The 17,941-nt window shown below is 42.7% G+C and overlaps 1 protein-coding gene across 2 annotated transcripts in view; it reads left to right on the forward strand.

Moving 5' to 3' along the window:
• TBC1D12 (TBC1 domain family member 12) overlaps positions 1 to 17,941 on the forward strand; it is a 215,808-nt gene that overhangs the window by 130,103 nt on the left and 67,764 nt on the right. For both annotated transcript variants that reach the window (XM_077454226.1, XM_077454227.1), the window contains 2 exons: positions 14,646 to 14,761; positions 16,450 to 16,532. In XM_077454226.1, coding sequence (XP_077310352.1) covers positions 14,646 to 14,761; positions 16,450 to 16,532 — 199 coding nt within the window. The remainder of the gene's footprint in view (positions 1 to 14,645; positions 14,762 to 16,449; positions 16,533 to 17,941) is intronic.

Here is a 17,941-nt window from a genome sequence, read left to right on the forward strand (position 1 = left end):
AATTTATAAATAATGGAAAATACCAGCAGTAGACGCTGCGATTTCCAGCATCAATTTAACTTGTCCAGTATGCACAAATGCTTAAAGATCCAACAGATAAAGAGATAGAATTTCTGTTAAAATCCTCTTTTTCTTTGGCAGGTGCCATTTGTCAGCCTGCAGTCGCTGCAATGGGCATCTGTCAGTCCCTAAAGGACCAGTTCAAGGAGGTCCTTAAGGAAGTCCCTGCACAACAGGCCTGTGAGTTAGCCGAACTACCAAAGGCACTGTTTTGCCAAAGATGCCATGAAGGACTTTATTCACCAAGTGAATGTGAGTGCACATGCGTAGGACCCCGTGATTAAAAAGTTGGTCAGCTGAAGCACCTTGAAAAAAGCTTTTGACTAGTTTCTCTTTTCATGGGAGCGACTATTTGGGGAGGATTTGGTCAAATACATCCAAATGATTTCTAGTGGGAAGGGTACTCTTTTGCCCAAAAGAAGGTATAAATGTCCTTTTATTTAAACAGACTGCTTCCCCTGCACCATGGGCATCTGCCTCGGCGATGGCCTCCAGCCGGCAGACTCTAGAGAAAAGCCTCAGGGTCAGGCCTAGGCACAGAAAACATTCAGCCCCTGAATACATGATTGAAAATGCATTTTTCCTCCGCCCTGCAGGGCCTAGAAGGAAGATTAGCGACTTTAATCACATCCGCTATCCAAAAGGATAGGAAGCGTGTTAGATTCCCCCTCCCCCACCTTAGACCCCTTATCGTGGGAACAGTGGGTAGAGGATGAGGGGTTACCCTCAGGTGATCAGGAAGAAAGGGAAACCAATTACTCCTCTGCGGAGGAAACAACTGGAGTTGAACCTTTTTCAGCCTCGCAATCTGAGAGATTGCTGGTACAAATCTCTTACAGAGATGGTTTGTGCCTCTTTCAAGCTACCTCTAGTAGAGTCAGCTGATAATTCTGTTTCTTCTTATGTTCCATAAAACCTTCACTGCGTTTCCTGTACATGTACAGATCCACGTAGAAATTCAACAGATCCATTCTAAATCTAAAAGAATCTAAATCGAGTCCTAAGGATCCGCTCCTTTCTATGGAGTTGATCAGGTCAGTAGTTTCTATCCTACAACGAGGAGAACTTCTGGTGTCTTTCGGCATCAGGGATGCATATCTGCATGTCCATATATTTCTTGCTCAACAAAGGTTTCTGCAGTTTGAAGTAGAACAGCAGCATTTTAGTTTGTAGCCTTGCCCTTCGGGCCAGCTTCAGCGCCCCAAGTGTTCACAAAGGTGCTAACCCCACCTCTAGCCATGTTGAGGGCACAGGGCATAAACAGTTTTGGCATAACTAGACGATCTATTGCTAATAGACCAATCGGTGTTGGGAGTAAAGTGTACACATTACAACCAGTTACCTGGAAAAGTCTGGGTTGCATTCTCAACCTAGAAAAATCTCCCTTAAAACTTCTTAAAAAACCTGGAGTATTTGGGTCTGATCATATATACAGCCCAGAAAAAGGTGTTCTTGCCCAGGCAAAAAACAAATCCATAAGAGAGTTGGTGCGGAGGGTCAGTTCAAAAGGAGATCCTTCCATTTGCCTTTGCATGAGGTTGTTGGGAAAGATGGTGGCTTCATTCGAAGCAGTTCCCTATGCCCAATTCCATTCGAGACTGTTGCAAAATAGTATTCTATCCGCTTGGAACAAAACGGTCCAAGCTTTGAACTTACCAGTGCGTCTGTCCTCAAGAGTGTCCCAAAGCCTCAATTGGTGGTTACTAAGGAATCTGCTAAAAGGAAAGTGTTCAAGAACCGACATCCTAGAGATTCGAGCAGTGCATCTGGCTCTGAAAGCCTGGACTTCCTGGTTAAGGGATTGTCCTGTCTGGATCTAATCCGACAACACCATGGCTGAGGCATATATCAATCACCAAGGGGGCACCAAGAGTCTCTCAGCGCAGGTGAACCATATTTAAACTTGGGCAGAAAGAAATATTCCGTGCCTATCGGCAGTCTTATTACTGGAATAGAGAATTACTGCTTGTGCCGCCAGCAGATTATTCCCAGGGGAATGGTCTCTTCACCCCAACATATTTTCATGCTGTTTGTCAAAGATGGGGGACTCCGGACATAGATCCTCTAGCATCCAGTTCAACATAAAGTTAGTCAACTTTGTGTCCAGAAGGGATCCATTCGCATGCAGAACAGATGTGTTGGTGATACCGTGGTATCAGTTCTCACTGATCTATGCATTTCCCCCTATTTAATTGCTGCGTCGATTTCTTTGCAGTATCAAGCTGGAAAGAAAACCGGTAATTCTGGAAATCGTAAATATTGCAGTGGAGGATCCATGGTCCCTTCCACTAAGGCCAGACCTGCTCTCACAGTGACCGATATTCCATCCTACTTCACGAACTCTAAATTTAACAGCCTGGCTATTGAAACCCACAATCTGAAGAAACTGAAGGCTTTCCAGGTCAGTTATCTCTACTTTGATTAATGCAAGGAAACCAGCTTCCAGAATTATACATTATCCCCTTCCCGCCGAGCGTACGCAGATCTGCGTACTCGGCTTCCGGGGGGTATACCGGGATGATGCCCGCACCTGCAGGCATCATCCCGGTACCGTTTTTTACAGCGGGCGATTGGCTTTCCAGCCATAACAACCGATGCGGCTAAAAGCCGCTCGGCTGTTATGCCGGAGGAGCGGGAGGGGACGTCCCCCCCCTCCCGCCGCCTCTCGCCGCTGTTACCGGTGCTCCCGCTGGATCGGGAGCACCGATCAGAGATCCGACGCCTCCGGCTGCTGCGGAGGAACTGGAACGAAGCCGTAATCGGCTTCGTTCCAGTCTCCTCATCGTAAACATGGAAGCGACGTCATGACGTCACTTCCCGTTTACTCGGCTGCCAATGGCGCCGGTTTTAAAAAAATATCCGGTATTCAGAATCGCCGTTTTGGGCGATCTGAATACATTGAAGTGTAAAGGAGGGGTGGGGGGTCTTTTAGACCCCCGATCCCTCCATAAAGAGTACCTGTCACCACCTATTACTGTCACAAGGGATGTTTACATTCCTTGTGACAGCAATAAAAGTGATCACATTTTTTTTTTTTTTTTAAAAACAATTTAGTCGTTTTAAAATAAATAAAAAAATAAAAAAAAAAATTTCAAAGCGCCCGCCGTCCCCGCGAGCTCGCAAAGCAAAGAAAACGCATACGGAAGTCGCGCCCGCGTATGTAAACGGTGTTCAAATCACACATGTGAGGTATCGCCGCGATCGTCAGAGCGAGAGCAATAATTCTAGCAGTAGACCTCCTCTGTAACGCTAACCTGGTAACCGTAAAAATTTTTCAAAGCGTCGCCTATTGAGATTTTTAGGTACCGTACTTTGTCGTCAATCTACAAGTGCGTGCAATTATAAAGTGTGACATGTTTGGTATCTATTTACTCGGCGTAACATTATCTTTCACATTACGCAAAGAAATTGGGCTAATTTTACTGTTTTTTTTATTTTTTTATTCATGAAAGTGTCCCTTTTCCCAAAAAGTTGCGTTTAAAACACCACTGCGCAAATACCGTGTGACATAAAATATTGCAACAATCGCCGTTTTATTCTCTAGAGCCTCTGCTAAAAAAATATATATAATGTTTGGGGGTTCCAAGTAATTTTCTAGCAAAAAATATGGATTTTAACTTGTAAACACCAAATTCCAAAAATAGGCTTAGTCATGAAAGGGTTATAGAGTCTTGGAGGCTTATGTTCCTAGTGTGAATCCAAGGGTTGGCACCCTCGCAGACATATCATAGGCAGAATTCTTGCCTTTCTCCAATTAGGCGTAGAGATGAAATTGGCCCTGAGTACTATTAAGGCCCCAGTCTCGGCCTTATCGATCTTATTTCAAAGACCGCTTGCTACGCATTCTTTAGTCTGAGGATTTATGCACTGGGTGATGTGGATTAATCTGCCAGTTAAATCACCTTTAAGCCCGTGGGACTTGAAATTAGTTTTGTCAGTGTTACAAAAAAACTGCCATTTGAACCGATACAGCATATCCCCTTAGTCCTTCTGACAAGGAAGCTGGTATTTTTGGTTACTATATCCTCAGCAAGTAGGGTTTTGGAATTTGCTGCTCTTTCTTGTAAAGACCCATATTTGATTTTTCATGAGGACAGAGTGGTTTTATGCCCTCGTCCAGATTTTTTTTTTTTTTTTTTTTTTTTTTTTTTTTACCAAAAGTGGTTTCAGGTTTTCATCTGAACCAAGATATTGTCTTGCCATTGTTTTTTTTTTTTTTTCAAAAACCATGTTCTAGGGAAGAAAAGTCACTACATTGTCTTGATGTGGTGAGAGCAGTGAAAATCTATTTAAAGGCAACTACTCAGATTCATAGGACTGATGTCTTATTTATTCTGCCATTTATTTATTCCTATGGAAGGACAGGCAGCGTTGTAATCCACTGTTGCTAAGTGGATTCGGCAAGTTATAATTCAAACTTATGATGTAAGGGGTAAGGTTCCCGCTTTTCAAGTTAAGGTGCACTCTACCAGGGTGGTTAGTGCTTCTTGGGCAGTGCATCACCAGGCCTCCGTGGCTCAGATCTGTAAGGCCGCAGCTTGGTCTTCAGTGCATACATTCATAAAATGTTATCAGGAGGATGTAAGAAGGTATGAGGCTATCGCCTTCAGCCGCAGTGTGCTGCAGGCAGCTGTATAAGTCTTCAAGTCTAGGGGTACCCTGCGGGTTGTCTCTCCCTCCCCTCAAATAGCATTGCTATGGGACGTCCCATTAAGTTAATACTTAGGTGCTGTGTCCCATAATGTACGATAAAGAAAATAGGATTTTTATAACAGCTTACCTGTAAAAATCCTTTTCTTGGAGTACATCATGGGATGCAGAGGTCCCTCCCCTCTTTTATGGGGTTTAAGTGTATTGCATTGCTACAAAAACTGAGGTACTCCTGGAAGGAGGAGGTGTTATATAGGGTAGTGAACTTCCTGTATTGGGTATACCGTGTCAACACCTGAAGGTGGCCAATAACTCATTAAGTAATTACTTGTCCCATGATGTACTCCAAGAAAAGGATTTTACAGGTAAGCTGTAATAAAAAAGATTTTTTTAATTTTTTTGGTCTAAAACGCTATGTGTGGCAGAAAACCAACACTGCACATCACCCTGAACGCACCATCCCCACCGTGAAACATGGTGGTGACAGCATCATGCTGTGGTATGCTTTTCTTCAGCAGGGAGAAGGGAAGGTGGTCAGAGTTGATGCAAAGATGGATGGAGCCAAATACAGGGCAATCTTAAAAGAAAACCAGTGAGAGTCTGTAAAAGAGACTGGGAGCAGAGGTTCACCTTCCAGCAGGACAACTACCCTAAATGTACAGCCAGACCTACAATGGAATGGTTTAGATCAAAGCATATTCATGTGTTAGAATGGCCCAGTCAAAGAATTAAATTCAATTTAAAATCTGTGGCAAGACTTGAAAATTGCTGTTAATAGACATTCTCCTTCCAATCTGACAGAGCTTGAGAGCTAATTTGCAAAGATTGAGCAAAAATGTCATTCTCTAGATGTGCTGTCAGAGACATACCCAAAAAGACTTGTAGCTGGAATTGCAGTGAAAGGTGGTTCTACAAAGTATTGACTCACTCAGGGGGGCTGAATACAAATACATGCCATCATTTGTAAAACATTTTGAAAACCATTTATTTTTTTTATTATTTTTTTATTTTTTTTGGTATTTTTCTGCCTTTACAGAAAAGAATAAACCACAAAACCCAGTGCTGATTAAATACCGACAAAAGAAATCTTTCTGTTTTAAAAAAAAAAAAAAAGTTAAAAATGTCATATGGGTACAGTGTTGCATGACTGAATAATTGTCATTCAAAGTGTGAGAGCACCGAAAGCTGAAATTGACCAGGGTAGGAAGGGGGTGAAAGTGCCAGGCATTAAAGTGGTTGTAAACCTCAGACATGACTTATTTCTATAGTGTTTACATGCCTCTCTCCAAAGCACAAAGTGTCCTTTCAAGTATGGTTTAATTTACTTTTTTAACTGGTTCCCGACCGGCTCACACAGATATACTGCGGCAGAATGGCTCTCCTGGGCAAAATTCCCTACAGATACGGCTTCACCCAGGAGAGCCACCAGAGGGATAACAGGGGACCCAATGCGCATGGCCGGCAATGGCGTGCGCGAGTGGCAGCACGGAGATTTGTTTGTGTAAACGCAGAAATCCCTGTGCTGTCAGAGGGGTGAAAACAATGTGTTTCTACAAAGTAGAAACCGCTATCTATCTGTCATCTCTCCTAGTTATTCCCATCCCCCCCACAGTTGGGGAACACGATTAACCCCTTGATCATCCTCTAGTGTTAACCCTTTCCCTGCCAGTGACATTTACATAGTAATCAGTGCATATTTATAGCACTGATCGCTCAATGTCAGCGGTCCCAAAAATGTGTCAAAAGGGTCCAACCTGTCCACCGCAATGCCACAGTGGCGCTAAAAATCGCAGATCACCGACATTACTAGTAAAAAAAAAAAAAAAAAACATATAAATGCCATAAGTCTTTCCCATAGTTTGTAGACGCTATAACTTTTGCGCCAATCAATCAATTAATTGATTATAACCAATCAATATACGCTTATTGCGATTTTTATTTTTCCCCCAAAAAATATGTAGAATACTTTTCGGCCTAAACTGATTTTTTTTATTTTTTTTTATTGTGATATATATTTATAGCTAAAATAAAAGATATTGTGTTTTTTTTTTTGTTTTTTTTTTGTTTTTTTAAATTGTCGCTCTTTTGTTTATAGTGCAAAAAATAAAAACCAGAGAGGTGATCAAATACCACCAAAAGAAAGCTCTATTTGTGGGGAAAAAAAGTACGTCAATTTTGTTTGGGTACAACATCGCATGACCGTGCAATTGTCAGTTAAAGCGACGCAGTGCCATATCTCAATAAATGGCCTGGTCATTGAGCAGCCAAATCTTCCAGGGCTGAAGTGGTTAACTGATGATTATTTCTTACCTCATCCAACATTGTTATTTCTATTATGTTTGCTAAATCTGTTTTGAACAGTGTGCATTCTCATTTTCTGCCTGGAGGTGGCTCTCTTCAATTTCTATCTAATTTCAACCTCCATACATCTGCTAAAAAAAAACCCTCCTGTTTACTCCTGTGAATGAGCTTTATTGTATCCCTCATTACCGTCTCCCTTTGAGTATCTCTAATCGAGGATTGTTGAAAGCTTTCATAAATGAAGAGACATGTAGGGCTTGTGGTGCCCTCTATGGAGTGATCTGTAGTGGTTCACTCTTCAAAAGATGTTTGGCAGGTGTTGAGGTAGAGTTATGTCACCGCCATATCATCTGTTTTATCCCCCTAAAAACCAGTGCTCTGCAACTGCCTGCAGGGGGATAAATATTTTCCACATCACAACCTGCAGTTGGAGAAGTAGTAAAAATGCAGCTCAACCATGGGTTTTTACGGCCCCCAACCCCAAATGTAAGTGAGGCTTTACTGCTTTTCTTTTTCTCTGTATTAAATGGAACTCCAATGCACAGTAAGATCGTTAGAAATAGCCCCTGCAATCTGCCCTAAAAAAGCTGCACCATTGTTTGTAGTGTGAAAGCCCGAGGGCTTTCACACTACAGCGGTGCGCTGGCAGGACGTCAGGTAAAAGTCCTGCCAGCAGCTTCTTTGGAGCAGTGAAGGAGCGGTGTGTTTATTTTATTTTTAATTTTCCATGTGTTGGCAGCCCATCCAAATTATTTTACTAACTCCACTGTAAAATAATGCAGCAAAAAAATCTAAAATTGCATTTGTTATTTGCAAATGAGCCTGCAAAACATTGCAAGTGTGATCAGTTGGCAAGCTGGAGAAAGTGTCAATGGAGTACCAGTGTGGTAATTGCAGTACTTGTGTTCCATTGAGAACTCCCGCCATGGCGAGTCCATTCATTCACAGATCCCAGAGCCCCACACAGCTACGCAAAGTTCATGAGTGATAGCTGCCATAGGGCAGTCGACCCCCTGCACACTGTCAATGGGATGCTCCATCTTGATTTAATAGATGGAGTTGGCTTTTAATGCAATGCATGTCAACACACATGAAAAAAATGCACATTTTCTAATTTAATTTTTATTTTATTTTTTACCCTGTAGCCTGTAAAGCACTCCACCCACGATCAGCAGATCACAGGTACAATGCCAGGATCCTGCAGACTCTTAGCTGTCAGACAGTATCTCAGACAGAAGGTTACTGCACTGCATGAAGAATCCATGAGCTATGAAAGCGCTCACCAGCTCCCTTGCAGTTCATTGAGAACTACAAGCCGTCTGCCACATTGGAAGACAGTACTTGTAGCTCATTCATTCACAGGAAACTGTGAATGAATTACATGAGCATGTGGGCAGAGGCTCGTATGGCCAAACTATTTTGAATTGTGACAGCAGGTATGGGGAGAGGATATCCTGCCAGATGTCACAATGAGGGATCAGGGGTGTGGGCAGGTGCACTTTAGTAACATATTGCATGTTAAGTCCTAAATATTCAGGGAATACTTATTCAGGGAAGCCTATCCCACACCCACCTAACAACCCCATCAAATCATTCCCCGCATCTATTACCTTTTGTACCACCACCCCCTCCCTTTAGATTGTAAGCACTATGAGCAGGGCCCTCCTCTCCCTTCTGTATTGAACTGTACTATAATTGTGCTGTTCCCCGTCGACATTGTAAAGCGCTGTGTAAACTGTTGGTGCTATATAAATCATGTATAATTATCCTTTAACCGCTTCCCGCCCGCCCTATAGCCGAATGACAGCTTTAGAGCGGGCACTTTCGTCCGGGAGGCCATCCCTGGACGTCCTCGTGTTTACTTCCGCAATGCGCGCCGCCGCGGGCACGCATTGGAAGTTTTGTGTTTGCCGTGTCCCCCGGAGACAGGCAAACACAGATCGCTGTAAACGGCCAATCACGGCGCCCGTTTACAGCGCGATCGGCGTGTCCAATGTGAGATGATCTCATATGTAAACATATGAGATCATCTCTCAGCGCCGCTCTCCCTCCTCACACAGACAGCGTGTGAGAGGGGAGAGATGAACGGCTGCAGCGGCCGTAAGTGGGGAAAAAAAATTAAAAATAAAAAAAAGTGCCATGCTCTCCCAGTGCCATCTGTCCCCAGTGCCACCTGTTAGTGCTATCTGTCCCCAGTGCCACCTGTTGTCAGTGCCATTTGTCCCCAGTGCCACCTGTTGTCAGTGCCACCTGTGTCATGGGCCATCTGTCAGTATCACGTGTCATCAATGCCACTTATCAGTGCCATCTGTCACCGGTGGCACGTATTAGTGCCATCTGTCATCAGTGCCACGTATAAGTGTCATCGTTGCCACGTATCGGTGCCATCTGTCATCAGTGTCACGTGTCATTGTCCTGGTGCTCCAGGGCCTTCAAAAGTGTAATAGGTAGTCAACAAGTTAGATGTGTAATTTATGCTCCTAGAACACATGATAGCGCTCCCTGCATGTTGGGCCTCTCTATGTGGCCAGGCTGTGAAAAAGTCCCACACATGTGGTATTGTAATACTCAGGAGGAGTAGCAGAATTTTTTTGGGGGTGTCATTTGTGGTATACACATGCCACGTGAGAGAAATAACCTATTACAATGACAATTTTGTGGGAAAAAAATAAAAAAATGAAAAATCTTAATTTTGCAAAGAATTGTGGGGAAAAAAAAATGACAACATCAAAAAGCTCACCATGCCTCTTACTAAATACTTTGGAATGTCTACTTTCCAAAAAAGGGGTCATTTGGGGGGTATTTGTACTTTCCTGGCTTGTTCAGGTCACAAGAAGTGAGATAGGCCACCAGTACATCAGATGTAATGCGTTTTTTTTCAAAATGTTCGTTTTTTTTTTTTTTTTTTTTTCATTTATAGCGCAAAAAATAAAAACCCCAGAGGTGATCAAATACCACCAAAAGAAAGCTCTGTTTGTGGGAAAAAAAAGGACAAAAAATTCATTTTGGTACAGTGTTGCATGACTGAGTAATTGTCATTCAAAGTGAGAGATCACCGAAAGCTGAAAATTGGTCTGGGCAGGAAGGGTGTTTAAGTGCCCAGTAAGCAAGTGGTTAATCCCCTCTGTCCACTGTACATATATAAAGTCCTCAGACAACTAGGGTGATATCTCGGTCATCGCTGCATCTATGATCGAGATATTTTCTTCTCCCAGTGTTTCCCTACAAACTAAAATTTAATCCTAGAGGCTAAAAAGGTTATTTTTACTCTCCGATGCAATCAGGGAGCCCGGTAAAGATTCGACTGGCGACATCTGGTTTTTAGGACACAGTGAGAGGAACGGATGTTGTTCCTCCTACTGTATGATGTCAACAACCAGAAAGCAACTAGGCTTTTGTCTCTTCTGGTTTTGGCTTGTGACAGAATCCCTCATCAGAGGATTTGATTGTCAACACCAGAAGCCAATGGCTACTGCTGCTATCAATCTGCCCTGTGAGGAGCGAGATAGAGTTACTATCGGACACAGCGCTGGATCAAGATTGGTCTCCAATAAGTATAAGGTGGAGCTGGGGGGAGAGCTCCACACAGACTTTTTTTTTTTTTTACCTCAATGTATAGAATGCATTAAGGGAAATAAACTTCTACCTTTCAACCACTTTAACAAAATGGCACACAGGTCTGTTTGTTATGTAATTTTGTCCACATTTAGTTTTGTGGGAGTCTTTATTTCTAACATAAAACAAAAATGAATATACATTTATTATCCATAGAAATCCCAGTTTGTCATAAAAACATTTCCAAATTTGGATAGCTGCTAATGCAGCAAAAGTTTTATAAACCAATACACTTGTATTGTACTCTTCAGCAAAACTTGATGTTGACTAGATGGGGAAAATATATTTTAAAGTGATACTAAACAGAGAAGTGGTAATTGCCATAATTCACATCAATCATATAGAGTTAGGTCCATATATATTTGGACACGGGCACAATTTTCATACTTTTGGCTCTATATTCCACCAGAATAAAATTAAAACAAAATCTTCCAAATGAATTTGAAGTGCAGAATTTCAGCTTTAATTCAAGGGGTTGAACATGAACATTAAGTACAAATTTTGGGAACTGCAACCATTTTTATACACCATCCCCTTATTTTTAGGGGCTTAAATGTAATTGGACAGATGAATATAATTATAAATAAAATGTTAATTTTTTAATATTTTGTTGAGAATCCTTTACCGGCGATGACTGCCTGAAGTCTGGAACCCATGGACATTAGCAAAGACTGATGCTTTGCTAGGGTCTAACTGCAATTGTCTTCAGCAGTTCTTTGTTTGTGGGTCTTCCAGCCTTTAGTTTTGCCTTCAGCAAGTGAAATGCATGCTCAATTTGGTTGAAATCAAGTGATTGATTCAGCCATTGCAGAGTATCCTACTTCTTTTCCTTCAAAAGCTAGTGGGTTTCTTTTGCTGTGTGTTTTGGATCATTTTTCCATCTGTACTGTGAAGCGCCGTCCAATCAACTTTGCTGCATTTGGCTGAATCTGGGCTGACAGTATATCTCTAAACACTGCAGAATTCATCTGGCTGCTTCTGTCTCATCATCAATAAACACCAATGACCCAGTACCACTATAAGCCATGCATGCCAATGCCATCACACTGCCATCACCATTAGAGGTCGACCGATATATCGGCCGATATTTGCCGTTTTTTAAATAATCGGCATCGGCCGATTGTGTTGATAAAAAGCCGATTCTACAGCGGGACTTTGAAATGACTTCTGTAAGAAGTCAGTGTGAGTTGCCTGAGTCGTCATAGCAACACTTTCCTCCTCTCTGGGCTGCCAAGAAAAGAACTAAATGATACAATGTTTACACTTCTGAATGAATGAAGTCATCTCTGTGTAGAAGTTCTCAGTTTAAAGCGGAGGTCCACCCTAAAATGGACCTCCGCTCATCGGAATCCCCCCCCCCCTCCGGCGCCACAATCGGCACCTTTCAGGGGGGAGGGGGGTGCAGTTACCTGGATAATCCAGGTAACTGCACCCACTTCCGGGCTAGCTCTCTGCGGAACGGGCGTAGGTTACGCCCCCGTTCCGCAAGCGCCCGCCCCCTTCAGCAAGTGCCCCGCTGCCTGCTGGGAAACACACAGCTCCCAGAGGCAGCGGGGACCGTCCGGATTGCGCCGCGCGGCTCGCGCATGCGCAGTAGGGAACCGGGAAATGAAGCCGAAAGGCTCCATTTCCTGATTCCCATACCCAAGATGGCGGCGGGACCCGGCAGCCGAGCGAGCGATCGGCTTCGGGTGCCGACATCGCGGGCGCGCTGGACAGGTAAGTGTCACTATTTAAAAGTCAGCAGCTGCAGTATTTGTAGCTGCTGGCTTTTTAAAAAAAAAAAAAAAAAACGCGGAGTCCCGGTGGACTCCCGCTTTAACCATTTAAAGACTAAATCTTTTCTGACACTTGTTGCTTACAAGTAAAAATCCTGTATTTTCTGCCAGAAAATCACTTAGACCCCCCAAAAATTATATATATTTTTTTAGCAGAGATCCTAGGGAATAAAATAGCGGTTGTTGCAATATTTTATGTCACACGGCATTTGCACAGAGGTCTTTCAAATGCATTTTTTTGGGAAAAAAATACACCATTTAAAAAATAAAAATAAAATAAAAACAGTAACGTTAGCCCATTTTTTTTTTTTTTTTTGTCCAAAAGTTTTGACTACCCGTTTTTATTTAATATATAGGTTTTTTTTTTTTTTTTTTTTTTTTTTTTAATCTACATCATACATACAAGTAAACTGATTGGAGGTTTGTTTTGTTGAATAAATGTTTAAAGCGGGAGTCCGCCGGGACTCCGCGTTTTTTTTTTTTTTTTTTTTAAAAGCCAGCAGCTACAAATACTGCAGCTGCTGACTTTTAAAATAGTGACACTTACCTGTCCAGCGCGCCCGCGATGTCGGCACCCGAAGCCGATCTCTAGATCGACACTCGAGTGCTGCCGCCGCCATCTTGGGTATGGGAATCAGGAAATGGAGCCTTTCGGCTTAATTTACCGGTTCCCTACTGCGCATGCGCGAGCCGCGCTGTGCAATGAGGACGGTCTCTGCTGCCTCTGGGATCTGTGTGTTTCCCAGCAGGCAGCGGGGCACTTGCGGAAGGGGGCGGGCACTTGCGGAAAGGGGCGTAATGTACGCCCCTTTCCACAGAGAGCTAGCCCGGAAGTGGGTGCAGTTACCTGGATTATCCAGGTAACTGCACCCCCCTCCCCCCTGAAAGGTGCCAATTGTGGCGCCGGAGGGGGGGAGGAATCCGATGAGTGGAAGGTCCATTTTAGGGTGGACCTCCGCTTTAAGTGTAAGAAATTTTCTGTATCACTTATGAAGGCTGCTTTCACACTGGAGCGGGCAGACGTTGATGGTAAAACGCAAGTTTTAGCGGCTCTTTACCATCATTTTAGCGGTGCTATTTGGCTGCTAGTGGGGCACATATAACCCAGCTAGCGGCCAAGGAAGAGGTTAAATGCGCCCATGAAGCACCGCTGCCAAATCGCATTGCATGCGCTTCGGCAGTGGTGCCCATTCATATCAATGGGCAGGAGTGGTGGAGGAGCGGTATACACCACTCCAAACGTGCTGCTTGCAGGACTTTTTTTTTAAGATCCTGCCAGCGCATCGTCTCAGTGTGAAAGCACTCTGTCTTTCACAAAGACTGCAGGGGAGCCATTTTGCAGGTACTTTACAAGCGCTATTTTTAGCCCAAAAGCGCCTTAAAAACGCCCCAGTGGGAAAGGTGTGTTAGATCAAGGGGGATTAAAAATAAATAAATAAATAAAATAAAATCGGCCTAACATATCGGCCCAAAAAAATCGGCATCATATATCGGCTATCGGCCGCCATGATTTCTAAATATCGGCATCGGCCAGAGAAAAACCCATATCGGTCGACCTCTAATCACCATATTTTACAGATGACATTGTGTGCTTTGGATCATGAGCTGCTCCAAGCCCTCTCTACACTTTTTTCTTCCCATCATTCTGGAACAGACTATTCGTTTCATCCGTCCAAAAAATGCTTTTCCAGAACCGGTCTGGCTTTTTTAGATGTTTTTTTGCAGTCTAATCTGGCTTTTCTATTCTTGAGACTTATGAATGGTTTGCACCTTGTGGTGAACCCTCTGTTTGCTCTCGTGAAGTCTTCTCTTGATTCTACACAAATCCTTTATTCCTGCAACGCTGTTGTGTGATCGCATGATCTCTCCCTGTACTTGTATCTCCAGGGAAAGATCCTTGGGAGGGGCTTCTGTTACTTTGCTGATGTATTGCTCTGTTCAGTGTGAGTCTGTGTCTGACTCACACTGAACAGAGTGCAATTCAAATTAAATTATAAATATCAAATAACTGTTTTACAGATCCCAATACATCTCAATTGAACATCAAATGTGTATGTTTTGTGCATTAATATGGTGTAGGCAGAGTCAGAGATGACAGAGCCAAAGGCAGGATCATATTTCACTTTACACAAAACTAACGCTTTAGTGGCTTTGTGAGCATGCACACTTATATAGCATGTAATGAGAGTTTTTCATAGTCTGGGTTTAATGACACTTTAAAGTGTTTTTCTTTTCTTTTAGGAATATGAAACGCGTACAGGGAGGGCATGCAAAGTCCCAGCGCAATCTACAAGACGTAAAAAATTTGAATTTGAGCCACTGTCTACAACGGCTCTTATTTTAGAGGATCGACCTGCGTAAGTATAAATCTATGCACTGCTGCTTTATAATAAGAAGTGTGAGCTTTTTTTTTTTTTCAGTAAAATATCAAAATGATTATTTTACCCTACCAGGATGGCAATTTGCAGGTAAACCTTCCCCTGTGCTGATGGTAAGTTGGAGGGTTCTCTATTTAACAGTTAGCAGCCAACACTGCACAGCTGCTAGCTTTCAGACTAAGCTGTACTGTCCACTGATAATTCTGAATCAATCAGTGGTTCCTATGCTGGATGACATTGGATATAGATCTACAAGAGTACACCCCTCACATTTTTGTAAATATTTTATTATATAATTTCATGTGACAACACTGAATAAATGACACTTTGCTACAATGTAAAGTAGTGAGTGTACAGCTTGTATAACAGTGTAAATTTGCTTCCCCCTCAAATAGAAGGGGAGCAATCAATCTGCACAGAACTGAACTGGAACCTAGCAAATTGTATCAAAAACACACTGGAACTGCGTGTGGTGTGAACTGTAAGCAAAAGCTGACCAGTGCAGTCAGTTCCAGTCAGTTTCTGGTGCAGGAACTGACCGGAAAAGGGATTGGAACTGACTGCGTTGGTGTGTGAACTAGAGCCATTGGAATAAATGGAAAACATTGTGCATGCATTTTTAGTGCAAAAAAAAAAAAACCCACGGCACTGCATCTGGTGTAAACAGCAGAACTAGCGCGGGCTTTATTCAAGCTAAATAGAGATATAGAGCGAATAGATAGATAGATATAGATATATATAATATCTCGGCAGTAGACAGTTCTATTGTTGCGTGGACCAGGGTTTACATTATGATGTGTGAGTGACAGTCTATGCATTGTTTTTTTTTGTTTTTTTATTATAATGATCACAGGCTACATTCACAGTCTGGGCTCACAGGTAGTGGGTTGAATGATGCTACCCATTATTCAACCCAGATGAAAACTAGAGCTGGGGGATTGAGGTGAACTTAGAAGGCCGTGCTAGGGTATAAATACAAAACGATGCTCTGCACTCAGGTGCTGGGTCTAGGGGTGTGTGGTGCAGTCAACCATTTTGCATGGAATATCAATGGCCTTGCTGCCCCCCTCAGAACAATCGGTGTTCTTGGAACTGAAACATATAAAAAGAAGGGAGGGCGCATCGTCCTTATCCAGAGACCTTGGCTCTGAGGAATAGAGTCCTCCCTCGAAACGTGTAAGCCATCCTGTAATACCGTCTAGTCCTCCATCATCTTTGGTTCCAGCCATAGACCTAAGAGTCACCGCTCGCTATTACTGTTGCTTTGATATACAGGTTTGTATGCGAGTATAATCATTGCTGTTTTACCTTCATTCAAATTATTTTTAGTAATGCACAAGGTCTGTGTGCCCTCCCTTCTTTTTTTATAAAGTGCTGGGGCATAGACAGTGTGTAGTTTTTTTTTTTTTACTGGGAACTTTTTTTTACCTTTGCTTTTATTTTATTTTTATTACATTACGTTTGTATTCTAAAAAATGTGCGTTTTTAGAAGTCACATTTCATTTTTTCTTTGTTAGGTAAATATATATTAATGCTTTTTTCAGTTGTGCTGCATTGTAGTTAACAGCTTTAGTGTCTCTGGATCCATTAAGAGTAGGTGTTAATACAGTTCTTTGGCCTTATCTAAGCAGTCCTAATTCATAAAACACACTTATTTATCTTTTTAGAAATCTTCCTGCCAAGTCCGTCCATGAAACCTTACGTCACCGACAAGAGTATGATGAAATGGTTGCAGAGGCAAAAAAGCGAGGTACGTTTTATATAATATATATATATATATATATATATATATATATGTATGTGTATGTGTTTATGTGTATATATATATATATTCTCTCTCTCTCTCTCTCTCTCTCTCTCTCTCTCTCTCTCTCTATATATCTCTATATCTCTATATCTCTATATCTCTATATCTCTATATCTATATCTATATCTTCTCTATATCGCGATTAATCGTTAAAAAATCTCAATTCAAGAGAAAGATAGCGGTTTATAGGGTGAAACCAAGATATGATACGATCATGAAAAGTGTCCATTGTAGGCCTGTAGTTATCCAAGAAGTAGGGGCAGATATAAGAGTTGCATATGGATGATCGAGAGCTTATGTATCCAAAAAAGTTTGGGTGGGCCTAGAGTGAGCCACTGGGCTCATGGTTGATACAACACGATGGTATGGGGCTGTTGAGGAGGAGGCGTGCCCTGCGAAGCCGGTAACTTGAGTTTCCCCAAGGAGTTGTTAAGGTTACGTTTTAAGTACCAGTCGGTGTATCTGAAGGGGTACATGAGAGATGCAATGTCTTCCGAACAAAACGAGTGTTCAATAAAATATTCCCACCTAGTGAAGAAGCAGGTGGTAGACTGGAAGTGAGAGGAAATAACATCAAGTCTTTCTACATAGAACAGGGAGAGGAGAGCTTGTTTCACCCCTTGTAGACATGGCGGAGACGAGCTGATCCAGTGGTTCATGATGGTTCTGCGAGCCGCCAGAAGACACACGTGCGACCAATGGGTAAGAGTGGGAGAGCGTGGCGTTGCCCCCAAGGGAATGGAGGGTTCACAGCTGAACAAGCAGGTGAGTGGGTCTTTAGGCGGAGGCAGATCGGTGATGGTTGAAATGTAGCCCAGTACAGAATCCCAGAAGGCGGAAATTGAAGTACAGTCCCACAGGCGATGTAGCAGAGTAGGGCAATCAAATGGGGACCATGGGCATTTAGCTTGGGTGGGGTCCATGTTCGTGTAAAAGGGGTAGTAGGCCCTATGGGTAATTTTGAATTGGGTTTCCCTCCATTTTTCCGAAATGACAAGTTTATGGATAAGTCTATATATCCCTGCAGAATTTTTTCCAGGAGGCTTGCGTCGTTGAAGATTGAGGCACATTTTTTAAAGGGAGCAATATGGTATTTATCCGCTTGACGGGTGATAAGGTGCGCATAGAGATTGGAGATGGAATAGTTACCCTGTTGGAGCGCAGAATCCAAGTGGGATGTAGAGCATGAGTCCAGCCGTGTCCCCCCTATCGCTTTCAGATAGGGAAGTAGTTGGTAATAGTGGAACACCTGAGAGGGAGGGAGTGAGTATTCTTGAGATAAGGCTTGGTATGATTTGAGTCCGTGGTTACGGTTATAGAGGGAGGCAATTGTGACAAGGCCTTGTTCGCCC

This window comes from Lithobates pipiens, unplaced genomic scaffold (genome assembly GCF_037356315.1).
Source record: "Lithobates pipiens isolate NorthernLeopardFrog02 unplaced genomic scaffold, aLitPip1_a1.2 Scaffold_25, whole genome shotgun sequence".
Lineage (NCBI taxonomy): Eukaryota > Metazoa > Chordata > Amphibia > Anura > Ranidae > Lithobates > Lithobates pipiens.